The following is a 27,953-nucleotide window of genomic DNA, read 5'->3' on the forward strand; positions in this document are numbered from 1 at the left end:
GGTTTCCCATTGATATCTTCCACTCACCCCAACCCTCTTGGGGCTGCTTGCTTCTCTCCGGCCCAGAAAGGGAAGTGGCAGCTGCCTGCTGGTTTTCAGGTATCAAGTAGCAAAAGCAGAGACTTTCTAGAAATGGCTCAGAAGCAAAACATTCCCCACGCTTGTCCTTTGGGACTATCAAAACCACCTTAAGAATAACTCACTTAAGGTCAGAGCTCTACAGTTCACAGTCTCCACTGTCAGACCTTTTGCAAGCTGCCCAGCACTCCCATTCCAGAGAAGAGGAAACCGAGGGCTTGGATGACAGATGCAAGGTCACAGAAACCACTGGAAACAGGCAAGGAGCTCATTCCACGGCTCTTTACTGCTATTGATCCCCAAGCCCATAGGGACTGTAATTAATTAAAATGTCTCTTCCCAGCGCTGCAGACAGCAAACTGGAGAATTCAATGGAAATGATCTGCCCGGCATGGAAGTGTTTCATCTTGAAGTCCTGGGGGAGATTTTGAGATGAGGTGGGGAGGGGGGAGATGCCATGGGTCTGTGAGGGAGCCTCAGGGCTGGCTGCAAGCGCCCACCCAGGAAGGCTCGCCTGCACCTGCACCTGCACCCTCCTCTGCTGCTTCCAGTGGACAGCAGTGTGCACGCTGGGCGTTGGGGGAGCCTGGCCAAGACAGCTGAGGGGACAAGTCTTCCTTGTACCCTTACCCCCTACATTTTCACCTGGGTTAAATCAGGAAGTAAAACTACAGTAATAGAAAGGAAGATACTTTGTAAATGCCATTGTCACCAAAAAAGTAATGGTTATTCTTGATCCCCACATTGCATCAGATAAACCCTCTCTGAACAGTCTATTAACCTTTAGCATACAACCATTATGTCCATTTTACAGGTGAGAAAATTGAGGCTCAAAAAAGTTAAGCACCTTTCCCACAGCTATCATGAATGACAGAGCCAAGATTCAAGCCCAGGCCTTTCTGGTGCATGTGCCAGGGACTTTTGGGGTGAGGGCCCGCATGCTTCATTTGTTTTGGTGACAGGGGACATGAAGCCTACAGGTGACTCTGAGCCTGTGGGAACTTCCTTTCCTTTTACTTCATTTGGAAGGCAGGCTGGAACTCTGTCCACGCCTTCCACTGCTTTCTTGGGATAACAGAAAAGGGAACAAGATAGAGCAGCAGCCAGTGCCAAAAAAGATCACAACTCCACAGGGAAGGGGGCGCATACCCTCCCACTCCTACTGCACTTGACTGCCCGCCCCACCCCCACTACAGAGAGAAGTGAGAGGTGACTGAAGTTCTCCCTTGCTACAACTGGATCCTGGCTGCAGAGGTCACAGAACATGGGACTCCAGGGGCATCTCTCCAAACCTTCGGCCCCGGTCAGCATCTCTCGGACGGAGAGCAAGGCTTTGGGCTAATGTCACCGCAGTTCAGAGCAGAGGAAGGGGAGGCAGGGGGTGGGTCAGAGAGCTCCAGACAGACAGGCAGAGAGGGCAGAAAAAGCATCCAGGCAAAGGAGGAGGAAGGGAGTGGGGGCTGCTGGGCCTCCAGGAGGCTGAGGGATGATTTACTCATCATCCTAGGCGCTCGATAGCTGCTGGAGTGATTTTTATGGGCAAAATGCCCAACAAGCCTCTGAGCACACAGGAAACAAATTGAACAGGAAGTAAAAGGTAATGCTCTTATAATTAAAACAGGACCACCTGGGGTGGGGCAGGGGGCGAATCTCTCTCCCAGGACTATAGCAGAAACTTTTCTTCTTTCACAGGTCCATTCTAACCAAGGGAAAAAGTCTGCAGGAACCACTCAAAGTAAAAATGCAACTGCTGGGACGCAAGCAAGAAAATATAAATGTAGCTACCAGGAGGGAGGCCTCCTTGTGCAAACAGCAGGTGGCTAGACACTCATCCGGGGACACAGTTTAATAATAAATGAGGAACCAGAGCAGCACTCCCAACCACTGAGGGATGCCAGGTCTCGGAAAGGTTTTCAGTGAGAGAAGTACTTCTTTTAGTAAGGCCAAGAAGCTACATTCTCAAAGCAGTAACATTTTGCACTATAAAATTATCCAGTCAGGACAGTGAGGTCAAGTTTTAAATACACTTTATTTTAATTTTTAAAAAGACATATCTGAAAGGCAGAGAGAAAAAAAGGGTGGGGGTGGGTAGGGATCCCACTTGCTGATCCACTCCCCAAACGGCTGCAACAGCAGAGGTAGGCCAAGCTCAAGCCAGGAGCTAGGAACTCCATCCGAGTCTCCCATGTGTGTGGCAGGGGCTCAAATACTTGGGCCATTTTCTGCTGCCTTCCCAGGCACATGAGCAGGAAGCTAGATTAGAAGTGGGCTACCTGGGTCTCCAACTGGCATTCCAATATGGGATTCCCCACAAGCAATGGCTTAACCCACTGCATCACAAAGCTGAGGTCATTTTGAGCAGCATAAGTAATCTGAACTCAGAAGTTGGAGGCAGGTAGTGCCAACATCCCATATGGATGCCAGTTCAATTCCCAGATGCCCCACTTCCGATCCAGTTCTCTGCTACAGTCTGGGAAAGCAGTAGAAGATTGCCCAAGCTTTTGGGCCCTTGAACCCACATTGGAGACCAGGAAGAAGTTCCTGGCTCCTGGCTTCAGATCAGCCCAGCTCTGGCCATTGTGGCCACCTGGGGAGTGAAACAGTGGATGGAAGACCCCTCTCTCTCTCTCTCTCTCTCTCTCTCTGTTTGACTGCCTCTCTATATTTCTGTCTTTCAAATAAATAAAGAAATCTTAAAAAAATCTTTTGGTTTAATGGAAATTAGATCTGATGAATAAGTAACAGCATGCCCTATAATCTCAGGATTATCTTCAATTAAGCATATGCTAAAAAAAAAAAGCTGGTGACTTTGGACATGTGAAAACATGGCTTATAACACCTCTAAGTTTCTTAAAATATTTTTCTTATACTTCTTAAAAAGAGTTTGCAGAATCTGAAACACTGTTTTACAGAAAACTGTGAACACAGAAGCAGCTACAAGGACTCATAGAGACAGTCTGTAAGGTGCTGGCCGGGGAGACCTCTGAGGTTCCCCCGGCTGTGGTCCCCGCCCCTCCTTCACCTTGACATCTCTCACAGAGAGCAGTGAAAAACCTGGTGGCAGAAGCAAGCAAGCAAGCAGGCGCCCCCTCTTTCCAGTTCAGGGAGAAAAGGGAGGGAGGGAGCACAGAAGGTAATGATTACTGCCACAGCCCACCTTCTCTGATAAATCCTTCTACACTAGAGCTAGAAAAACTCCCAGCTGAAAAGAGAAAGGTGCTCAGAGGCAGAGCTGAGAGTGCCTTCCAAGTTCTCCTCCTGCCCAGGCCTGGGGCCTCCACCCTTTACACTCTGTACTTCTGGTCCACAGAACCCCAGATCTGCCAATAAGCAATGCACATGTGCTGCAGATAAGCTAAGGGACCCGCAACAGTCCTGTGCACAGGCAGCAGGTACTGCACAACCCTGCCTCAGCACGAGGACACAGTTTTGACTGTGACCATGTTCTGCTGCTGTCTGTCTCAGGGAGAAGGAAACGTGTGGTTGTGTCTATGTCTATTAGAACTGGAAGGCTGGGATGACTGGCGGGCAAAGGAAAAGGAGAGGTGGTAATGTCCACATCCTTGGAGCTATCTGAGCCCAGCATAGATGACACCTTTGCAGGCAGCCACAGGGAGGAGCCCCCTGGGTGGGAAGTGGTACTGGACAATGCCGAACATTCCTTTCCCACCCAAACTCTGTCTAAAAACAGAAAAAGCTATTTCCAAATTAATTTTTGGAAATCACACAAGTGACGCCTAAGTGAGATCACATCCCAGGACCAACAACGGAAGGGTGGAATTTACAAAGCCTATCCCACCTGTGTCTTCTCAGGGCTGCCTGAGCCCTGCAATCCAGCTTTGACTGTCATCACCCTCACTGTAGAGGTGGGATGGGGACACGGCGCCCAGCAGTTGCTGTGAGGTCAGAGAGTGGGAGAACAGAAACTGTGACAGCTCCTGACTCCTTGTGCTCTGCCTCTTCCCTCCTGCTCTCCTCTTTTGTCTTAGGGGAAGCATACCTAACAACCAGGAAACGGAGAAGAACTGCAATGAGCCTCCTCCCCAGCCCCCTGCCACCACATCGCACCCCAAGATGATTCTGGGAGACTGACTCATAACCTCCCTATGTAATGAATACACTGAGAAGTGCAATCATTCAAGGGGAAAAATGTTTCACACATATCCTAACCAGTTTTTAAAAAGAAAAAAAAAATTAGCTCCTCTTTTGAGTTTAAAAAAGGAAGCGGCAAGGGAATGAAAGGGAGGAGGTTCTCGGCTTTTCCCTAAGTAGGCGCTGTCATCCCCTCCACGGTGAGCTCGTGAGCTCGCTGCTTCTGAGATCACAGTCAATGAAACACACTGCTCAGGGCGGTAAGGAGCCCGCACAGGCGACAAACGCCAATTCATTAGAGAGGGAAAAAGATTAATTCTAGAAGATAAGTCCCCCAGGTGCTTATCGGGTTGGAATTTTGAAAAGGAGAACCACCTGGTTCTTGCTTTTCTTTGGAGTCTATTTTGATCCTCAGAATTCAGATCAAAATGGATTTTTCTGAGTTGTTTTAGTGAAGAGGCTGTGGGTGGCAGTGGGAAGAGAGGAGTGATTCCCATCACAAAACCTTTCTGTATTCCAACTGCTGGAGGAAGCCACACTGCTCAGATGACTAGAAGGGGAGTCTGCAACCTTACACTAGAGTCAGATGCTTTCCAAACTGACACACCCCAGCCACTGGAGGGGAAGGGTCGCCACATTGGCCCAGAAGGGCTTAGTAACTGGCTCAAGAACACACAGCACAAACCTACGCCCTGACTTGCTCCTCAACAGGGAAATTGCTGGCAAAGAAAGCTGCCAACTCATCGATCAGCTTCCAAAAATCCAGCTCAGCCATCTCTGGAGCCACGCAGAGGCGGGGATGAGCAGGCAGTCTTCAGAGCATTCCTAGCCTCATGGAAATAAAACACTCAGAAACTGGGAAAGGCAGGACTGGTCATTTAAGACCTGCTGAATGTTCAACCTGGACACGCTGTTTTCCTTTTAAATTCTTAATCCCCATAGAAGAAGGGCAGGCAGCTGTGGTTACCACTCGCTTCTCTCACCTTGATCCTCTGTAGCAAATGAATGCAAAGAATCTGAGGACAGCATGGCTGTGTGTTTGAGCTGATAACAGCAAGAGTAGCTCATGCTTAACAGGAAAAGTTTTATGTGCTTATTACAGATGAGGAAAGGGAGGCACACAGGGGTTAACATCACCTCCCCAAGGCTCTAAAGCAGAGTGGAATTTCAACCTGCAAATCTGACTCCCAGGCCTACGACCTTAACCCCTCAGCCACTTACCAGCTGGACCATTTTGTACAGGTTACTTAATTTCTCTAAGCCTTACTTTTGTTATCTGTAAAATGGAACTAATGACAACAGCCCTGTATTAAATGAGACAACGCAGGTAGAGATCCAGGCTCCAGATGGTCCCACTGCACAAGTCCAGGGGATACTACTCACAAATGGAGATGTGCCACAAGGCAGTCCTGCCTGGCCCAGCACCTGCGGCGGGGAAATGCTCACGTGCTACCATCATTACTCATCATTATCAGATGACAGCGTCAATAGCCAGGGTCAGGAACTAAGGGGAAGGCTGCTCATCCGGGAAGACAGGTGTCAGCTCCACCCGAGGGCTCCCGCTGCCTCCACGCTTCTGATCCTCCTTTCCCAGACTCTCAGGCAGTCTGCCTTGGAGTACCTTGGTTCCCACAGCTCAGTGCAGACGTCAATTTCCAGAGGGCAGGTGGAGGGCTGTGACTTGGACTCTCGCACCACTTGGAGTGTCAAGTACACAGCAGCACTCAGGGCCTGTGGTGGCTTCAAAATGTCCACCAGTTCTTTCATACTCCTCCCTTTGAAGGGTGGAGCTGAATTCTTTTCTTGCACACAGGCTGAACTTGGTGAGTCACTTCTATCAGAATAAAATGCTCTCCCCACCCCCACCACCCCATGATGTGCCACTTCAGAGTCTAGGTCACAGGAAGGACTGGGGCTCGCCCTCTCCCCCGGTCACCAGGGGAACACTCAAGCCTGCTGAAGCATCCTCACTGCGACAGAGGCCTGTGGGAATGAGCCCTCTTGGAAGAGGGCTGCCCAGTGCTTGTTCAAACTCCAACTTCTCACAGTCCGGCTAAGAACTTGACCGCAACCTCAAGAGACACCCTGAACCAGAACCACGCAGCAAAGCTCGAATCCTTGGCCCACAAGGACTGTGAGATAAAGAATGTTGGCCCCCTATTTTCTTATAATGTGTTACACAGCATCACATAACTGAAGCACAAAACACGGTGAATTTGAGACTAAAGCAACCATAGGAAAGTCATGGTTTTAGGGCATACTTGGAGACAGTGTCCTGTTAGTAAGCCCTAAAATAAATAAGACAGAAGACCTGACACAGACTGGCTTTGTGTGACCAGGTTTTTTCTCAAAAATCCCCACAGGGAAGAGAAGGCGAGTATGGATGGAGACAGTCCAGAGGAGGCTGGCTGAACATTACGGGGCTCTTCTCACTGCCCGGCCCCTTGCTGTCCCCTCCCCAGCCTCAGGGCCACACTCCCTCCACCCCAAAAGCCTTCCTCCCAAATTCCCTGACTGGTCTTCTGGCCTTTGCACTTGAAGGTTCTTCCTCCTCCTAGCATCCCTTGCCCTTCTCTGTACTCATTTTTATTCACTGAATTCTTTTTTTAAAGATTTATTTCATTTATTTGAAAGGCAGTTACAGAGAGAGATAAAGAGGGAAAGAGAGAGGGAGAGAGGGAGGGAGGGAGAGAGATCTTATATCCACTGGTTCACTCCCCAGATGGCTGCAATGACCAGGGCTGGGCCACACCAAAGCCAGAAGCCAGAAGCTTCTTCCAGGTCTCCCACATGGGTCCAGGGGCCCAAACACTTGGGTCATCTTCCACTGCTTTCCCAGGTGCATTGGCAGGGAACTGGATCCCAAGTAGAACAGCCAGGACATGAACTTAATTCATTACGCCACAATGCAGGCCCCTTCACTGAATTCTTAAAACTGTTTATTGTGGAATAATGTAGAGCTTATAGAAAAGATGTGAGAACAGAACAATGAATACCCTCAGGACAGCTTTCACCCACATTGCTGTCACTCTCTCCCCGTCTCCTCCCTACCTGCATTTCAGAATGTTTCCTGAGCCACTTGAGAGAGTTACAGACATGACAAGGCTTGATTCCTAAATTTTTCGGTTTATATTTTGAAAGATGAGGACACTGAAATTAGGAAATTGAAGAGTGATACAATACTACTATCTACTCTGCAGTCCATGTCCAAATCTTGCCAATGGTTCCAATAATGTCCTTTACAGCTAATCTGTTTTTCTGGCTTAGGATACAATCCAAGATGCTTGGCTCCTTTCATCACTCATCAAATATATCACCTGCTCGGCACAGTATAGAGCACTGGGGAGAAAAGAATGGGGAGAGAAACACAGCCACAGTCCTCAGAGCACTGAAGTTCTAAGAGACATAGCCCTGGAACAATCGCATGAATTTTAAGTGTCTGTAGTCACAAACCGAGACGCGTGCTCTGAAGAAAAGAGCTCCCAGTGTGAGCTAGGGAAGAAGGGGGTCAGAAAGCTTCCTGGAGGTGGGGACGCTCAAGCTGAGATGTGAAGGCTGATGCAGGATCAGTCAAGCAAACTGGAAGGGCATTCCAAGCAGCCACAACCTGTGCAGTGGTCATGAGGCAGAGGGACATAAAGCCCGGTGGAGGTTGGTGTGGCCGGAGGGCAGTGTGGGAAGGCGCCTGGTGTGGGACAGTCGTTCTCCTAAAACAGGAAGCCACAGATGGGTTTCCACAAGGGCCAATGCCCTCATTTACATTTCCACAAGATCTTTCTGACTGCTGCATGAAAGCAATACAGGTCAACCCACATCTTAGCCCCGACTCCAGAACCCAAGAAGTTCTTAATAACTCTTTCTGATAACTCATTTAGTGACAAGGTCTGACCTGGATAGGCACAAGGCTATTTATAGTCTTTTTTTACTTGGTTTGAATGTTTTAACTACAGAAGAAAAAAAAATACTGAGTATGGGGAGCCACTGCAGAGCCAACGAGGGCTACTGTATTGCACAGTGTAAATGTTATACTAACATGGCCAAGCCAGAGAGATTTTTGTCTGTGTCTCCCCTAATTCACATGTGCAACTCCTAACCCAAAGTGTGATGGAATTAAGAGGTGGGGGCTTTGGAGGGGGATTAGAGCAGGAGGGTGGAGCCTGCCTATCTCCGCTCTCTGCCACCTGCCACGTGAGCATACACCAAGAAAGTAGCCATCTGGAAACCAGGAAGAGAGCCGTGGCCAAGAACCTAACTGTGCTGGCTCCCTGATCTCAGACTTCCAGCCTCAGTAACTCAGAACGAAGCATTTGTGTTTAAGCCATCCAGTCTATGGTACTCTGCTGTAGCAGCCCTAACTGACAAGACAATCTCTCAGCAATAAACCCAGCTTCGCTGCTCGCTGTGCAGAAATGGTTCTGGGCCCTTCAGCACGTTTCCCCTGCCAGCTAACATGTTGACAACAGTAGTCAGCAGAAGATGTGGGACAGACACTGTGGGAGGAGGGACTGTTTTCTTTCTGCTGTTTTCAATTTGCATTTATTTATCTGAGAGAGGGGTGAGAGGGCAGCAGAGACAGAGACAGACAGAGGGCCCTCCCATCTGCCGATTCACTTCTCAAATGCCTGCAATGGCTGGGACTGAAGCTGGGATCTGAGAACTCAATCTAGGTCTCCCGTGTGGGTGGCAGGAACCCAACTAACGGAGTCATCAACACTTCCTCCCAGGGTGTGCATTAGCAGGAAGCTGGATTTGGGAGTAGACACGGGACTCAAACCCAGGCTCTCTGATATGGAACACAGGCATCTTAGCCAGTGTCTGCTATGACAAACAGCCTGCCCTGGAAGAGCCTTTATCGTCATGGTCATGGTGCATACCCCAGGCAGGCAGCATGGTGGCCTCTGTGGCACAGGCTCCTGCAGTAACACAGCTTCTCGTGTCCAGCTTCACCGCCTGGCTCTTGCAGCAGCCAGCAGCTCCCTTGTGCAGTTGTATAGTGGGCTGCCTTCCTCAGGCACCTCACCATGAATTTCTTTCCCCAGGTAGATTTCCAGCAAGTTTCTCCTGTGTGGCACCACAGCTACTTCTCTGCCATTCAGTAAGAACTGCTGTGCACTCTCCAAGAAAATCAAGATCTCAGCCCAGGCTCGTTCAGCCCTGGGGGCGAGGGTGCTTCTACGACATTACTTCAGCCCTGGAGGTGGTACCTGCTGTTTCTCTATTCTCCCTTTCTATTTCTTTTTGGCCAATCTTTCCTTACTCCAATCTCCTGTTATAGTTAATAACTCTCTACAGTACACTCCTGGGTTCAAATCACCATGTGATTTCTCTCTGGTGGAGCCCTAAGGATTGCAAATCCTAGAAAGTGCCAAATAATACAAGGGTCAGGCCAAGGGATTCAGACCCATAATAACAGTGGTATCTGTGTGTCACTCACTAATTGCCTGGAACTACAGCAAGTGCTTTGTGTGTGCAACCTCACTGGATCCTGGGAACTCACCTACAAAGCACGTATTACTATCACACCCATTTCTAAAATAGGGGGATTGAGAAAACAAAGAGTTAAAGAAACTTTCCCCATGTCACATAGCAAATAAAAGGCAGAGCTGGGGTTTTAATTCCACCTGAGACCTCCTAAGTGCAGGGATGGGGGGGGGGCGGGGGTGGAGTGGTGGGGGTAGGGGGGCAACAGAGGACCCAAGTGGAAGGTGACTGTGTGTCCTCCACCTACTGCATGGTGTCCTCTGCCCCAGAGTTATCTGTCTGGCAGTCCAGCAGGTCCTCAAGGGCTGAGACCTGTCCTTTCCTCTCGGTCCGTCAAGTGTTTAGCAGAGAGCCAGCCCGGGGCACATTCAATATTCGGTCACAAACTTCTAGAGAGCTGACCTGCTGACCCAGGTAGAGCCGCAGACCCAGTGCCAGCAGACTGAGCCATTCAGGTCAGCTTAGAGTGGCCGGGCCTATCCTGGATCTGGCTGGGGAGCACCTCTGCCTCACCTGGCCTGGGTGCAAACATCCAGTGACAAAATGACCTTCTAGGCCTCTGTAGCTCTCAAACTCCAGAACCCATGAGAAAGCAAAGCTGATCCCATGACTCCTCTCCCAACGCCCTTCTTGCCATCAGAACTGGAGGCTGGGAGTCCAGCTCAAGGACCCAGCCCTGCTCCCGCCTTTACTTTTTAGTGCCAGCAACCTAGATCTGGGGAAACTGTGCACACCCCGTGGTGTTGTCCCTGCTCTGCGCTTTTGACTGTGCTGTCCTCTCTGCCTGGAGTCCCCTCACTCGCGACCTCATTCCCAGCTTTTTCCCATCATGGCTAAACCATCCCACTCCCTTTGGAAGGCTAGAGGCCCCTCCTTCAAGAAGTCTTTCCAGCCCTCAGGGCTCACTGGATCCCCTTATGTTCCCAGATAACCATACCTATTGCTACCAGAGAGGCAGTCCATTGTATTCTGACCTGTGTGGTGTGTATGAGCCCAGGGTTAAGACTCAGTACATGCAAGCCAAGCACAGCTCCATGACCACACTCCCGTGTTTACTCTCAAATCCAGCTTCCTGCTAATGCACACCCTGGAAGTGTTGATGACTCCGTTAGTTGGGTTCCTGCCACCCACACTGGAGACCTAGATTGAGTTCCCACACACTCAGTGACCAGCTGAGTGACCTTGGGTAAAATACTTCCATTTCTGTGATGGAAGTATTTATACATTAGTAAGTATTTACACATTAATAGCCTCGCCTATAAAATGGGGACAATTGTAGTGTACATGCTGTTGAGTGGCTGGGAGGATCATGAATTAGAATAATGTACATAAAGTGCTTAACAACAGGCCGGGCTCAAACAGCCTGCAAAGGTAATTCTGAGTGTCTTATCTCAGAAGCTGCAAGTTAACACACCTTGGTGGCCCCACTCCCTAGCAGTGTCTGGATCAGAGCCAGGCACAGGAGACAAATGAATGGATTCATTCTCTCTCCACCCCAACAGCCTGCAAACTGGTCTCCCGGCCTCCACTGCTTCCGGAGTTACCAGAGTTTCCTTGCTAAGGCATGCATCGGAGCAAGACATCCTCCACAACTCTGTGGCTTCCTCAAGTCCGGCCTTCCCAGCCCAGCCAGAGCACTGGGGATCAGCCTGTAGCTCCTCTCTAACAGACCCCTGAGGTTTCAGTGGCTCTGGCTAGAACTGGCTCCCCTGCTTCAGCCTGACCCTCTCCCACAGGACAAGTGCTCTGCCTTGTGTGCTATGTCATAGTGAACTTGTCATGGTCTCCCTTTCACACTAGCGGCTCTAAAGGAAGCAGCTGTTTTTTTATATTATAGCAGAGGAAGCCCCAAGTAGATTTTGTGGGAACCCAGGATGAAAATAAATTGTTGAATCTAGTTGAGACTCAGAACAAAATGAGAGGTGGCACAGTTCAGGAAAATGAGAGACAATAGCTGAGCTGGTGTTGTGGTGTTGCAAGATAGTCACCACCTGGGACATCGCATCCCATATCAGAGTGCCAGTCTGAGTCCTGGCACCTCTGCTTCCAATCCACCTTCCAGCTAATGCACCCTGGGAGGCAGCAGATGATGGCTCAAGTAATTGGGCCTCGGCCATCCATGTGGGAAACCCAGATGGAGTTCTGGGCCCCTGGCTTTGGCTTAACCCAACCTTGGATGCTGTGGGCATTTGGGGAGTGAACCGGCAGATGGAGGATCTCTCTCTCTCTCTCTCAAGTAGAGAAAAAGAAATAATTAAAAAAAAAAAAAGGAAACAGGCCAGAACTATGGCAGAGACAGTTAAACTACAGCCCGCAGTGCTGATATCCCATATGAGTACTAGTTTGAGTTCTGGTTACTCCACTTCTGATCCAGCTTCTTGCTAATGAGCCTGGGAAAGCAGCGGAGGATGGGCCCCTATACCCACCTGTGAGACCCGGAAGAAGCTCCTCGCTCCTGGCTTTGGCCTGGCCCAGCCTTAGTCACTGTGGCTATTTGGGGAGTGAACCAGCAGATGAAAGAACTCTCTCCCTCTCTGTGTCTCTCTCCTCTTCTTTCTCTATAACTCTGCCTTTCAAATAAATAAATCTTAAAAAGAAGAAGAAGGAGAAGGAGAAGGAGGAGAGGAGAAGAAGAAACAAGAGGAGAGGGGAGGGGAAGGGAGGGGAAGAGAGGAGAGAAGAAGAGAGAAGAGGATGGAGGGGAGAGGAGAGACAAGACATAGCTGGGAGAGAGTATGCTCATTACCCTTACCTCTATACAGGTGTTTCTTCCACTGCCCTGCAAACTGGACCCTTTCAGTCATACTTAAAGAACAGTCTGCTGACAAAATGGAAAATGGCCCATGGGTTCATTTCCTAGGACTGCCACAACATCCCACAAACTGGGTGACTTCAAACAACAGCCGCGTGTCATCAATGAGCTGGCATCCAGGGGAGGATGCTTCTTTGTCTCATACAGCCTCTGGAAGCCACAGGTGTTCCCTGGCTAACAGCAGCACCACTCCAATTCCTGCCTCTGTGTTCCCAGGGCCTCCTTCTTGTCCACATTTCTGTCCCCAAATCTCCACTCCGCTCCTTACAAGTCACTCACACATGACCTCATCTTTACCAGCTACAACCCTAATCACCATTATTTCCAAACTGGGTTGCATTCAGAGGTGCTGGACCCTAGGACTTTAATATATCTTTTTGGGGTACACAATTTATGTGGGGAACCGCAGGCTGGCCACCTGTGAGAACCTCCTCATCTACATAGTTTGCAGCAATCGGTCCACCACAAGGCCTACGAAAACAGCCAGGTGAAACAGATGAAACAGAATGGACTCTGCATAAACAACTAGGAAGAACCAGGTGAAACAGATGAACTTTCGACCTGAGGCTATACACGCCCTTTCATCTGATTGGATGATATCAGCATAAAGGGACATTGGGATCTGGGTGGGCCAGTGCGGCTGCCATTGCCGGCGGCAGCTGCCGCGGCCCCTCCTCTTCTTTTCTCCTCTCCCCACTTTCCTTTTGCCCCCCCCCACAAGTAAAAGTTCCTTGAGAACCGATGAACAGTGACCATGTCGTGACTACGCTGGACCCTCGCTGGTGAGGGTCCGACAATTTAGAGATGAGAACCTACTGATCGACTTCATGGGAGCTGTGGTCCTGTGGAAGGCCTGGGGCATTAGCCAGCAGCCTTTGCTGGGCTGAAGGGACATGAAACCCAACTCCATCAAACACTAGGCTCAGTGAGGGGAAAACACAGAATCCCAGAGAAGCTGTCATTCATATTCCAAGGACTGGAGGGAGGGGACTAAATGGATCCCCACCCAGGGACAGCAAGGAAGCTACGGGCTCTGAGGCCAGGGGTTGCTTCTGATGGGAATATCTGAGGAACAGAGACAGCTTCCCCTTGAGCTCTGGCCGACGGCCCTTTAGCAGGAACTCTGGAGAGCAAGCACTGTGCAAGCCAAGTGAACTCAACCACAGAGAACAAGGTGTTTCTTCCTAGGCCATGAGAAGGCAGCCCCATCATCAAGAATAGAATGGTGTCCAAATAAACACAGGGTAACAGGGTCTCACCTGGACAGGTATGTGGGGACACCGGCATTCATCCATTAGTTCATTCAACAAATATTTACTGAGTAGCTACTATGTTGCCTGCCCTGTGGTAGTACATAAGATAAATGTGGTTCATGCCCTCATCTTATAGCTACTGCAGCAGACAAAAAAACAAGTAGGTAAATAAGGGAGCTGATTGCAAACACTGCTGAGCTGCTATGTGGATAATCCACAATTAGACATGTTACAAGGTAACCAGGAGAGATTCAAGGAAGGCTCCTTGGAGGAGGTGAACCTAGAGCTGAGACCTAAAAGATGAGGAGGAACCAATTATGCAGCAATCTCTGGGAAGTTCAATCTAGGCAGAACCAAGTGCACAAGTCCTGTGCAGGGGCCAAGCTTGTGGGTCTAAGAACACCAGCATGACAGGAGCATGAGGAATGAGGGGGTCAGGAGGAAAATGAGTGTGAAAGGCAGGCCCAGGCCCAACGAGGCAGAAGCTTGAACTGTACGTATTTTCAGTGCAGCAGTGGCAAGCCACTGGAAAGTTAAGAAGAGGGAAAGGAACCTCTGATTGTGCACACTGGCTGTGGACAAAGAACAGACCGTGGCCTCAGGATGCAGCAGGGGGGCCTGGGTCAGGGATCCAGGTGAGACACACCGGGCAGGCGGGAAGGTGGAAGGAAACCGGTGAAGTGGGTGCACGTCAGAGGTGGAGGTGACACAAACACCCTGAAGAGAACTCAGCCTCAGTGAATGCCAAGAATGGGAGGACCCTTAGCACTTAACCCCCCAGGGGAACACAACTTCCATAGAAGAGGCACTGCAGGGTCACAGGCCAGCCCCAGGTGGACCCCATCTGAAGTGGCTCCTACCTGAGGGTTCAGGCTCCTGTTTTAGAAACAGACTGCAGCAGGGAGGGGTTGGTTAACCATAGCCTGCCCAGTCAGCCTGTAGCTTGTTGTTGCAAATAAATTTTATCAGAATCCAGAACACTCCATTCATTTACATAGTATCTGTGGCCACTAGCACACTATGACAACAGAGCCGAGCAGCTGCAGCAGAGAATGCATGGTCTGCAAAGCCCAGAACAGTCTCAGGACTAAAAGATCATGCAAAACACATGGGTCAGGGGTGGGCAGGTGCTAAACACCACTTGGGATGACCACATTCCATATATAAGTGCCGGGTTTGAGTCCTGGCTACTCCTCTTCTGATCTAGCTTCCTGCTAATGCATAGCCTGGGAAGTAGCAGTGGCGTCTCAAGTAGTTGGGTCCCTGCCACCCACATGGGAGACACTGACTGAGTTCCAGGCTCCCGGCTTTGATCTAGTCCAGCCTGGCTATTACAGCCATTTGGAGAGTGAACTAGCAGCTAGAAGATTCCCTACCACCACCACCTCCGCCTTTCAAATAGAAATTAAAACAAATTTTAAATTTTAAAAACTGCTGAAACACACTGGCCAAGTTTAGGTGTGGCGTGTATGGTGACAGCTGGCCACTTTGGCTTGTGACAACTCTCTGGGATCCCTGCTCTCCCTGGGAAGTCTCCTTCAACATTCTCCCCTCCCTACCCCGCCTAGGGAAATGATAGAACACAGCACTGCCACAGGCATGCCACCAAAGATGTGCAAATTGCATTCTCTCTGCACTTCCAAGAGACAGAGATGAATGCTAACTGCAGAGATGAGGGGAGGATTTCCAGAAAAGGTAAGATTTGAGAGAAGCCTGAAAAGACTAAGGTGGGCACTCCAGAAATTCTCCTTTTTTCTTTTTTAAATATTTTATTTATTTATTTGAAAGAGTGAGAGAGAGAGGAAGAGAGAGAGATAGAAAGAGAGGCCTTCCATCCACTGGTTCACTCCCCAATTTGTGGCAACGGCTGGGGCTGTGCCAATCTGAACCTAGGAGCCAAGAGCGTCCTCTAGGTCTCCCATATGGGTGCAGGGGCCCAAGGATTTGGGCCATCTTCCACTGCTTTCCCAGGCCATAGTAGAGAACTAGATCATAAGTAGAGCAGCCAGGACTTGAACTGGTGCCCATATAGGGATGCTGGCACTGCAGGCAGCAGCTTTACCTGCTACACTACAGCACCAGCCCCCAGAAATCCTCTTTATCACCCTGAGCCATAGCAGATTATTTAGGACACCACTGAACTAAAGGGAGTGAGTGTCCCATCTCTGGGGGTGTTCAAGCCAAAGATGCCTGTCATTTGGTTGGCAAGGGCAAAGTGGAGGGAGACTGAACAAGGTCAAAGACACGATCCCCTGAAACTGTGGATTCCACAGTGGCAGGCTTACAGCTTCTTTAATCTCATCTCTCCTCTTAATTGCTGACAGAGACACACATGTCACAGAGACAGCTGGGGCAGGGACAAACAGGGAGACAGCAAAACAGAGGACAGTGGGGAAAGGGTTGAGAACTGGAGGGGATGAAAAACGCATGCTCACAAAGTCAAAGTCAAAGTTAAAGACAGCCCACACAGGTCCCAGGGGGAGGAAATCCACACCAGGGTTTTCCCCCTTAATTGCTACACACACACAAAAGAGCAAAGGCCTGACAATCAGGGTTAGAACTAATCAAATGGCCCTTTCATACCTCTGGCTTGGCACCTGGCAGCCTTCTTAATGTACCCCATTGTTCCCTGGCAAGACTGCCTCTCTGGCTGCCAAGGGAGCGTGGAGAGTAGCAGGCATGAGCCCCAGGCTGGGAAAGTGAGCATGGGGCTGACACTGGAGACCCCACCCCCACAAGCCCCTTAGCATAAATACTGACAGCTGAACCAAGGCAGGGGCCGCAGGGAGAGCTCCAGGTGGGTACAGGAGTCTGTCCTTCCTGCCCTATCTGTACTCTGCCTGTTGCCAGGAAAGCATTACCACCCCCCTTCCTAACAGGTGAGGCTGGAGACCAGGGGACATGAGGGAAGGTTAAATGGCTTGCTCATGGGACTCAACAAGAGCACACACTTGAGAATGGAAATCTGGGTGTGAGTCCCACCACTTGTGTCCTGCACAGACCCAGGAAGTGACTTACACGTACCAAACCTCAGTTTTCCCATCTATACAATGACAACAGTAGGATCATTGACCTCCTGGAGCTACATCACTCTCATGATACTAGACAAGCACATGGGAAGCAGTAAGAGCTCCATAATATGAATGATCACTCTTACTGCCAGAGAACTAGGGCTCCAAGACAAACCTGACTCCCCGTCCAGGACTGGCCACCACCACCTGCAGCTGCATCCCACATACCACGTGCCACTGCCACACCAGGAACCCTCTGGACCCTCAAGGAAAGGTATCTGGGCAGCAGGCAGAGTTGCAGACACCGCTGCCCTGGCAAAGAAAGGGCTCTGTACTCAGAGACACAGATGGCTATGCTCAGTGGATCCACCACACCCAGGTAGCTCGGGGGCCCCGCATCCCCTCACACAGGCTCTCTCCTTTCCACAAAACATCCTGGGTGCCTTGAGGTCCCTTCAGACAGGGGAACACAGCCTGAGTGGGAAAGAAGTCTTCCCTCTGGTTTTGCAGGATCCCAACACTGCCCTTGGAAAGGAAACACAGTCCAGGGTTTTAAGTGCTGGGAAGACAAAGTGGATTCTGAATCCACATCTTTGCGGCAAACCTGCAGCAGTCCCTGCCATGGCTGGGACAGACACAGCAGGACAGGCTGGACCCGAACTGCAGACCTACACCCCGCCCCCAAGCAAGAGAAATGTTTTCTTGGACTGAGATAAAGCAGGAACCAACTGACTGTATTCAAGAGCACACGGTTTACAGCCTTATATTTCCAAGTCATCATCCTGTTTTATTTTGTTCTCCCCTGAAAAGTATGTGAGTCTTAAAAGTCAGAAGGATTCCCCTCAATTTAATAGTTCTGTGGCCAGTCGAACCACTTATGCTTTCTGAACCTCAGTTTTCTCATCTGTAAAGTGGGGACCATAAGCTCTACCCTGCTTCCACCATGAGAGTAAGAGAACACACCAGAAAAAGGCTATGGAAGCCTATGGCTGATAAAGCCAGTCTCCTGTGCACAACTGTCTCTGGATGCCAGGGCAGTTTTGTGGAAGGAGGAAGTACCCAGGGCTGAGACCACAAAGGATGCAGCATCCATGGCCATCTGGAGAGCGGAGCCCACTGAGCAGAGGCAGCTGCTACTGAGATGCAGCAAATGTTAAGGTTACAGGAACCCCAGCCCAGCCGCCTGACTTTTTGACTTTTCCCCAAAGGCCAAAAGAGGGAAGTTTTAAAACGGGTACAGTCTCATGTTCAGACACTAGAAACTTACTAATGTATAAAAACAAAGACAGTGATGGCTGTGGCCCAGCCCTGGATAAGTCATAGAAAACCTATCGGGGCCATGCATCTGTCCCCTAGGCCACCAATCTGCAAATTCTGTTCAAGAATTTATGTAAGATTTTGATTTTGTAGAAAAAAAAAAGGTCAAAGAAGTTAATAAAAATAAGCTCCCTGAAGAAGACAGTCTTTAAGGTTTATTATCAATAAAATAACCAGGCAGCCATAGGACAGGCTCTGGGGCTCCAAAAATGGAATTACTCACTTTTAGCTGAAGTTGGGTACCAAATTTAGAAACTGGTTATTTCATAAAACGACAGAATACACACACACACACACACATTTTAACTGCCAGCAGCTGAGTCTGATCAATACTCAGGAGAAAACATGCAAAAAATAACAGTTTTCAGTGGAGAACATACAATGTACTTCAGCAGTAGGAAGTCATTTTCACATTGCCCCCCCCCCCCCCAGATGTTTCCAACCTGCTCCATTTAAAAAAACCCTTCCTCGGGAAGCCTCTGCCAGGCCTCCCTGCTCAGAAGCCGACCTCTCACAGGACTCTGAATTTGTAACTCATCAAAGACCTGCACTGGCTCCCAGGTGGCACGTGAGACTTGCTCTAATCCCTGCCCTGACATTGTTGCCAGGACATTCAGCTAGGAGAAGAGTTCTTGAGAGTCAGCCAAATCAAGACAAGAGCCAGGCACTTGGGGTCCTTGGCAATGACCTACCCCTGCAGACTGCTCCAGGCCTCACCTCCCATGACGCAGGCCGTCATGGCTGGCAGAGGCGGCAGAAACAGAAATCTCTGCTGGGCTTACCTCCTGCTCCCACCGCTGCCTCACTGTGTGGTCTGCATGTGTCGTCAGGCCTCTCTGGACCTCAGTCTTCTCATCTTTAATTTATGCCAACCATCAACACCACGCTGTGGAGTCATGACTGCTCATTTTAAGAGAAAGGGTCTGATGCCCCAGAGGTTGGGCACTGGGCTAGCAAGAGGCAGCACTGGTCCTAGAGACCAAGTCCTGCTGGTTTCCAAGGTCGAGCTCTCTCCTCTGCTCCCAGCTCAAGGGACAGGTTTGCACAGGCTCCAGAATGTCACCCCTCCCCAGGAGGCCCCTAGCTCGGCCCCTCACTTGCATACAGACACTGCACCCTGGCTCCATGGCAGGAAGCACCCAGACTAGAAGGGCAGCAGACTGTGGGCATCCAAGGAAAACAGACTCTGAGGGCCCAGCCAGTCCCTGCAGTTCATGGCAGAGAGATTCCAACGTGCAGTGCCCAATCCAGACCCCAATCCTGGGCCTCATCTGCTGGCATCTTGTGCAACTACTCCCAGCAGGCACCTCCAAGCCCCCTGCAGGTGCTGATTGGCGACTGGAGAAGCTGCAGATAAATACACTCCCCAGGGATCACTCGTGAAGCAGTCCTGGGCAGAGTGGAGTGGGCCCCAGGGAAAGGAGAGAGATGTCTCCTGTGATGTGGGGTGAGAGAAGAGTGGGTCTACTGGACCCTCCATAGAGAACCCTGGCTCACCCCAGCTAGGCCCAAATATTGCCTTTGGATGTGAGCCCTGGTGTCTCCCTGAGAATTCTGAAGCGCCCTGAAGCTGTTTAAAAACCATTTCTCAAAGCTAAGCTTCCCGCACTCTGCCAGGCCCTACTGAGGATCCATGGGATCACTCCTTCACTCCCTCCCACCCTCCGTTAGCAAATACTGCCCGCAAAAGCATGGCCAAGACTGAGGTTAGTTCTTGCCTTCAAAAAGCAGACAACCAGGACAGATCAAAAGCTGTTATTGGGCGGGGAGAGCATTTGGTGGGTAAGATACCATTGAGGACACCGGCATGCCACATCAAAGTACACTGAGTTCAATTCCTGGCTCTGGCTCCTGACTCCAGCTTCCTGCTCATGTAGACTGTGGAGGGCAGCAGGGAAAGCTCAAGTTAACTGGACTCCTGCTACCCACGTGGGAGACCTGGCTTTACTTCCGGATTCCAGGCTTCAAAGCCCTACTTGCTATAAACTTTAAGGAATGAAATGGGGACAGAAATGAAATGGGGACAGAAGATCTGTCTCTCTCTGCCTCCCAAATAAAAGGGGGGAAAAAAAAAAGATAAACCTTAACATAGTTAAATGTTAAGGGGAATTATTCCCATTTTGCAGATCGAGAACTCCAGCCACACAGGTCAAGTGATTTGCCCACGCCTAGAGGGTTTAGATCAGGCAGCGTAGGCACAAGGCTAGAGCCCCATACACCATCCTACAGTGTCTCAGACTAAGAGTAAGGGGGAATTGCTTTGCCACTGGGGTGTCAGGAGGGGAGGGGCAAGGTCCTCTTCAAGGTCATTCCCCTACCAGGTGACCTCCTGGGCACCTCCTCTGTTGAAAAAGCCTAGTCTTAGCACAATGGTCCCTCTTTGCCCACACATCCAGGCTCCCATAGCAGCCTAACAAGAGGGGGCGCAGGGATGAGAGACCTGCTCCAGTGTGAAGGAAGTATGCTGGATAAGGACTTGGCTGGGTCGGGGACTCACAGGCTCAGCTACCAGCCCTCCCAACACAGTCTGAACATTCTCAGTCAAGTCCCTTTATCTCTGTGAACCTCAGGGCCCTCATTCACTCCCAGCTGTTTCTAATCATGAGTACATAACAAGATGTACAGGTGACAGGCTCAGCAAGGTACATGCTACAGCAATGGCAGCTGCTGTCCATTAACATCCTCATCACCATCTACACCAACATCAGTCCTCTTATTAGTAGCATTTTTATGTTGTGGCTTCCAGTATCTGATACAGTGGAAGGAAACTCAGCATTTGGAGCTCAGAATCCTCTCAAAACCAAAAGGAAGGAAAAAATCGTCCTGCTTTTTTCCTTTCCCTCTCCTATCTACACTCAGCAGAGGGCAGCAGACAGGAACCATCCAAAGATAAGAGAGGGAGAAGAGAGACACATGGAGAGAAAGCTACACACGCATAAACACACACCCACCCAGCACGGCAAGCGGAACTGTTTAGCTTCCTCTAGCTTCCAAAGTATGAACACTCCGCCTCCTCCAGCTAAGAGGGCCAGGCACAGAAGAAGTGGAAGCTGAAGAGACAGAAGTTCTTTTTCAGCTTGAGAGACATTTAAGGAATTGACTTTCAATGTGTGTAGGAAAGGGAGCAGGGAGCTCAGAGGACGACTGTGAGAGCAAAGGTAGGCAGCAGCAGAACCAGTCAGAGCAAATAAAGACAGCTTTTGGTGGCTCTGCATCTGAGCCCTCCATGGGGTGTGGGCAACATCAGCACCCAAGCTCTCCCCAGCAAGAAAAAACAGGCCCACGCGGTTAATCATCTCCACCAAGAGCTGGGAGCTAGAGAAAAACACCGGCTTTCCAGACCACAGGTCCGGGGCTCAGCAATGAATCCAGAGAGGCAAAGAGGCACCCAAATCTGAGCCCTGGGGAGAGACTGCTGCTTGGCTCCCAGCGCCAGCAGGCGTCTGCAGTGAACAGCTGACGGCTTCTTCTCTAGGTATCTTGCTCTGCCTCCCCACAAGAGTCCCCAGATTCTTCTCTGGGAAATGTTCTTCTTAGGACCTGCATAGTCCAACTCTCTGCCGAACTGCAGGGTGGGTTAAGCCAATCTGCCCAACATATCCTCCTGGCAGCTGTGAACGGTTCAGAACACACCACATCCAAATTGGACCAAGAGAAACACAGGAAATCCTGTAAAGTTTATAAGAAAGATGTTTCTTCTCTTTTCTGTAGAAGCTACCCGGGGAGACAGGCTGCCCGAGGACCTAGGACTGGAGACGAGATCTAAAAGCGCTGCTACCATTTTATGCAGAGGCTCAGTCTGAACGAACAGAGAAAGTCTGAACCTAGAGAACCCACTGAAAAGGAGCCTGAGCCCTGACAATGAGCCTCTTGATCGTACCATACCTGAAGCCACCTGCAGCCACAGGAGCCAATATATCCCCTCACTCAGAGCAGCACTCTGGGCTTACTTCATTCTGCTACTTGCCAGTGACAATGAATCTGAGGTGGCTCTGAGGCTCGATCGCTGTGACTGCCGCAGACAGCAGCTGTGGTGCCCCATGCTACACATCCTCGTCATCTCTCTACTCTCCTGCAGGATCCCTGTGCCACCTTTGAGTTTACTTCACTTTCTTTATTTTAAAACAAGAACACATTGGAGGAAAATTTACAAAAACGGATCTGTAGAAAAGCCAGATAAGTTGCAGCAGACAACCAGTCTGTTTAAGAACTGGCCTCTAAAACTTGAAATGATAACATGGCTCATGGGGAAAATAATGGCAGAGAAGGATCAGATACCGGTATGCAGATAGAAAAAGAACCTTCATGGTGAGACAGAGCAAGAACTTGGAAAAGACTGTCATTTGGTCTTGAAGCCATTGTCCTCGGAATCTGGGGATTCCTCTCTTCCCAGCACTAGTCTGCCTAACGTCTTGGTTTAATTTTAGTCTGTTTTGTTTCCCAGGCTTGGCAACTGGATATTGAAAAACCTGTGTTAGGAAACTTGATGCAGCCCCTCACTTGAGAACTCACTGAAGTGATTTTCCCTCTTCTGGGCCTCAGCTTCCACACTTAAAAAAAAAAAGAGGGGATGGACTAGATGACTTCTGAAGCCCCCTGCCCACTCTAGCCCATTTCAATCATTCAGCAAACACGTCCTGGCTGTCTTCCAGGTGCCATACCTGGCACCGTGTGTTGGAGGAAGATGTGGTTCCTACCTCATCACTTGCCTGGGAAGGGGTGCAGGAGGGGTGTCCTGATACACTTCTTGGTGACAGGACGTCAGACAGATCCAGGCTACCTCCTTTCCGCACTCCACTGGACAAGAATCCTTCTTGGAGTCCTTCCCTTCATGGCCTGACACATCCACAAGGCAGAGCATTTGTATATATGAGAAGTACAGCAGCCAATGCAAACACCATTGGGAGCATCCGGTTTCCAGGGGACATACTTGCAGCTGCCAAGTATACCTGGAGGTGCTTTTGACACAGTGATGAGATTCTGATGCCATCTCCATATCACAGCTGACTGCAGACAAGGTAGGATTAGCAAGCTAGATGGTTATCTTTTCAAAAGGCCTTTGCTTTCTCATCCCTGATTCCATTATCTGTTATTGTCACTGGGGCCAAGAGATTAACGGCTGAACCTTTTTAGACTACAGCCCCAGAGGAGGCAGGAAAATGAACACATCCACAAGTTGTGGCCTCATCACAAGGTGGATATAGAGGCCTGTGCCCAGATCTTTCCAATACACGCTTCCAAACAAATGCACAGATCCTGGCATGTCAGTGTTGGAAAAGCCCTAACAAGGTGTCTACTTCCTATATCACAAACCAACCTCAACAAATCATTGACTCTGCGTGAAGAGTTGTGCCGAGAAACAGTGTGAGGCCAAGTCTGGGCTTAGTGGAAAAACAAACTGATTGGTAATGTCCGCCCTGGACATGAGGAGGCAAGCACTATTATGATACACATTTGCCTTTCCCCTGCCCTGAATCTAATCTTTGCTTCACATATGGGGAATGCAAAGCCCAGAGAGGTGAACCACTTCACCGAGTTTGCAGCATGAGTTTAGAGCAGGAAAGAGGATGAGAAGCCAGGCCTTCCTCAGCTGGGCTCCTTGAGAAAAAGCAAGGCCAGGCTGAGAGGAGGAACCCAGGGAGCCACTTTGGGGGCATCAGATTTCAGCTGGGCATGAGAAAGACAAGTGATTAGCAATCTGAAGGACATCAGCTCTTCTAGAAAAACTAAAAAAAAAATCACTGGAAAGCCACATTCTATGGTTCTTAATTTTCTTCTGACATATATTGTTCTGCTACCAAGAAGACCGAAAGAAACAGGTGAGAAAAGTATTGATTTCTGGATGTCCTAAAAATAAAGTTCAGGTCTGTCACAACGAGAAACTCCTGATCCTTGACAGCTTTTTTTCTAAAGATCTATTTATTTATTTGAAAGACTACAGCTCAGAAATGGGGAGGGGCTGCATCAAGTTTCCTAACACAGGTTTTTCAATATCCAGTTGCCAAGCCTGGGAAACAAAACAGACTAAAATTAAACCAAGACGTTAGGCAGACTAGTGCTGGGAAGAGAGGGATCCCCAGATTCCAAGGACAATGGCTTCAAGACCAGCTTTTATGCTTGGCCTTGCAGCTTTCAGAGAAACCAGCTGCCTGACCAGAGGAACGCTGAGCTCTGGAAGCATTCTGTGTGGCTCACAGAGCAGCTGCCCTACTCAGCGCCAGAGGCACAGCCCAGAAGGAGCTACTATGATCGATCCGGAGCCTTACAAGCTAGCAAATGACCTGAGTGCTATCCATTTGAGACTCTTTAGTCTGAAATCCAGTGGAGAAACCAAGGAGTCAGAGGAACAGTCCTTCACCCTCCGAGAAACTTCTCCCAACCCCTCCAGAAACCCATTTCTCATATGGATGAAGTCCCGTGAGACTTCCCTCCGGAGCCACTGAGGGTTGTTTTCTTAGGAGAAAGAGCACGGTAGTGCTCTGGGATGATGGCCAGCAACGACAAGGGTGACAGGCTCGGCTCAGAACCGGTCAGCCCTGTGCATGTGCACAACCCAACTTCCTGAGAGCAAGCCCTTGGTGCTATGTGCACGTTCCAGCACACTGGAATGACGGACAGGGTACCGGCGTGCCGAGAAGTCAGCCTGTTCGCTCAAGGCCAGCTGACATTCAAACAAGTCCAGCACTCTGCATCTGCAGGAGAGTGGAACACAAAGGGGCTGTGTGGGAATTTGGCAGGGTGTCCCCAAAAGGCACCAGATGAATGCCGAGTCCTGCAGCACCTACAAGAGCTCATCATTGGGGAAACAGCTCCAGTCTGCTGCTCCCAGGAAGCAAAGAGACCATCTTTAACACGCGGACAATCAGTTGGCAGCCACCCACTGAACACATACACACCAGACCCCTTTGCCACTTCTTCCTCCTCTTCATCCTATTCCAGAGGAAATGCAATGAGCAAGAACTCCTCCCCAGAGAGGCCTATCTGTCCATTTCAGTTAGGGGCTTCCAGCAGCAGCCAGCTGTTGCTCCTCCCTCCCTCTCTCTCTCTCTCTGCTTCTCATACTCTCTCTCTTCCCCCAAAAGGCTGCCTTACTCCATCAATACCCTCTTGTACAAGTGAGTAATTCACTTTGAAAGCTCAGGCCAAACTGGCAGTTAACCTTGACCTTCTCTCTACACATCTGGGTCTATAGAAAATGAAAATCAGGACTTCTCCAGCATCTACAGCAAATGAAATACGAGGGCTTTCTCCAGGCAGAAGTGGAAAGTCAAGAGCTATTTCAGACTCTGCATTGGGAAAGGAAACCCCCTGCCCTTGGCCTGGGCTATGTCAAGCATGGACCCCCTGGCCCAGAGAGGCATGCTACAAGGGACTCCTGCTCCAGAAAGGAAAGAGAAGCTGTCCCTGGACTCTTCACTGGTTCACTGGAGCTGGGTTGATGATCACATTTTACAGATGGAGAAAGTAAGGCTGAGAGAGGGAGACTGCTGCTGACCAAGGATGCACACAGCAAGCTAACGGCAGAAGTGGGGACAGAACACTGGCCTCTTCACCCTGATGCTGGTGCAGGAGAGGAGCAGAGGAAGGGGTTTTCTGAAGGAAAAGTCCCTACAGACACAGAATTTCAGGAAGAGAGTTCTTAAGTGGCTGTCAGGGCTCGAGCCAGAGGCTTAGAAAAGGGGCAGGGCCTTGGTTTCTAAACAGTAAGATGGACCAGAAAGATCAACCAGACCCTCTGGGATGGTTTGCAACAGTTACCGGAGTGACAGGCTGAGCTCAGATTGGTCAGCCCTGTAGCAAAGAGCTCTCTGTACTCCCCATGCCAGACAGCCCAGACAGCAGCCAAGGAAAACCATCAACCTCAGAAAGCCTGTTCCCTTGGGGCCAACCAACAATCAGCCTGACCCTGAAGTGCAAATTATCCACTTCCCATGAGACCAGGGAAATCCCCCCCCCCCCAAAAAAAAAATCTGAGATGTCTTGCTGTGTGCGAAACAGTTCAGGCACGCACATACTCCCAGGCATCCTCTCATCGTCTGAGCCAGGGGCTGGGATGGCAGGAGTGATGTGATGGAGCTTGCATTCTCTCTCTCTCTGTCTCTCTCTCTCTCTCTGTCTCTCTGTCACACACACACAGTTTAGAAGAGACAGACGACCGAGATCCCACTTTCAGTTGCAAGAGACACCACACCCAATGGACTGGACAACTTTGGAAGACAGGGAAGGCATCCTGTCCTCTATCCCCCGTGTACTGGACACCAACTCAACAGTCTTGGGGGGGGGGTGCGTCTGGGGGTCTGCCCACCAGCACCTCCACTTTCTGCATTCTCAGAAGGTCAAAGGCAGCAAGCAAGTCACTCAAAGACCAGGCGCTCACCCCTCTACCCGACTCCCAGGAGCCCGAATGCAGCTGCAGAGTAACTCACAGGATTTGAGAAAGCAACAAGGCTGGGAGATGGGTGGCAAAGAAGCTGGGCGGCCCAGGAATCTGCCTGTGCACGCAGATGGTACGGAACGCCAGGATCAGCAGGTGGGGGGGACACAGGGAAGCCCTGGACTTCAACCAGGAGGACCAGAGTATCCCTTCATATCGGCAGAAGTCATCCTGGGATACAGGGATGCAAACAGCGGCCTCTCAAAGAAAACAGGCTTCCAGAGGTCAGGGAATACGGGCTGAAGACAGAAAGGAAGACGGCAGCTGACGCCCAGACACAGGGTCCCCGCTGGGCACCAGGTCTCTGGGATTCTAGCGCTGGCTCTGTTCTGACCGGCGCGGGACCTGGGCAAGCCCCTGTCCTCCGCTGAGCCTCCATTTTTCCCATCTGAAAAATGGGAAGAGCAGACTCTTCCGGAGCTGACTCTGAGGAAACACTCAGGAGAAGGGTGGAGAAGGAATCGCAGGCTGGAAGGAAATTCGGGTTGGGGTGTTCTCACACCCACCTGAAACCGGGCACTCACCTGTCCCGCCGCCGGCGCTGCCGCCGCCCCGGGTCCCCCAGGGGTGCCGTCGGGCTGCCGCTCGCGGTACAGCTCCCAGAGCCCCACGTTGGGCAGCAGGACCAGGGCCGCCAGCACCAGCGCCACCGCCTGCAGGAGCCGTTTCTCCTTCCGCCTCATCGGGGCCGGTCAGCCCCGCTGCGCCCCGCCTGCCCCGCCGCGCCGCCTCCGGCTCCGCGCGTCCGCCAGTCCGCCCGGCGGCGGCAGCAGCTCGGCGAGCACAAGCGGCCGCGGCGCCGGCCCCGCTCCAACTCCGCGGCACTTCCGCTGCTCGTCGGCCGGGGAGCCGGGCGCCGCCACCGCGCCGCCGCCGCAGGGAGGTCGCGCCGCGGCCGCCGCCCCTTGGCTCTGCGGGGTCGCGCGTCGCGCGCCGCCCTTCCGGCGGTGGGCTGTGGAGCGCCGGCTGCCGCCAGCCTCCACCGGCCCGCGCTGTGCGGCGGTCGGCCAGCGCACGCCAGCGTCCCGGGCCGCACCGTGGCCCCTCTCTCGGCCGCGATGGTGCGGCCCGCTCCTTGGCGGCTGCCCCGCCCGCGGGAGCTTCGCGAAAGTCGCGGAGTTGGGGAGTTGGGCGCTAACTGGTGCGGGCTGGGCTCTAGTGGGCGGGGTGCGTGCCCGCGTGCCTGGGAGCGCCCGGCCGAGCCACCTCTGCTGGGGACCGCAACCCCGAGTTATCAGGCTCCCTGGAGAGCTGCGAAGCGCGCTGGAGCCCAGACGACGCTCCGCGTCCGAAGCGCCCGTGCTGCCGCTTCTCACTCTCCTAGTCTCGGCCCGGAGGACTCGGTGTTCCCTGCCGTGAGATGCGGCCAGAGCGGTGCGGGCGGGCCCAGGTTTCCTTGCTCCACGAGGCCCCACATGTTGGGGGTGAATGCCCGCACACCGCGCGTCGGTGGTCCCTGCAAACCAGTGGGAACG

At 51.1% G+C, this 27,953-nt stretch overlaps 1 protein-coding gene across 2 annotated transcripts in view; it reads right to left on the reverse strand.

Annotated features, from left to right (window-relative positions):
• Nucleotides 1–27,179, reverse strand: part of GALNT10 (polypeptide N-acetylgalactosaminyltransferase 10) — a 250,562-nt gene extending 223,383 nt beyond the window's left edge. For both annotated transcript variants that reach the window (XR_009865745.1, XM_062188796.1), the window contains exon 1: nt 27,003–27,179. Coding sequence is in view for 1 of the 2 variants with exons in the window: in XM_062188796.1 (XP_062044780.1) it covers nt 27,003–27,161 (159 nt within the window). In the remaining variant the exon portion in view is untranslated. The remainder of the gene's footprint in view (nt 1–27,002) is intronic.
• Nucleotides 27,180–27,953: the final 774 nt, after the last annotated feature.

This window comes from Lepus europaeus, chromosome 4, assembly GCF_033115175.1.
Source record: "Lepus europaeus isolate LE1 chromosome 4, mLepTim1.pri, whole genome shotgun sequence".
Taxonomy (NCBI): domain Eukaryota; kingdom Metazoa; phylum Chordata; class Mammalia; order Lagomorpha; family Leporidae; genus Lepus; species Lepus europaeus.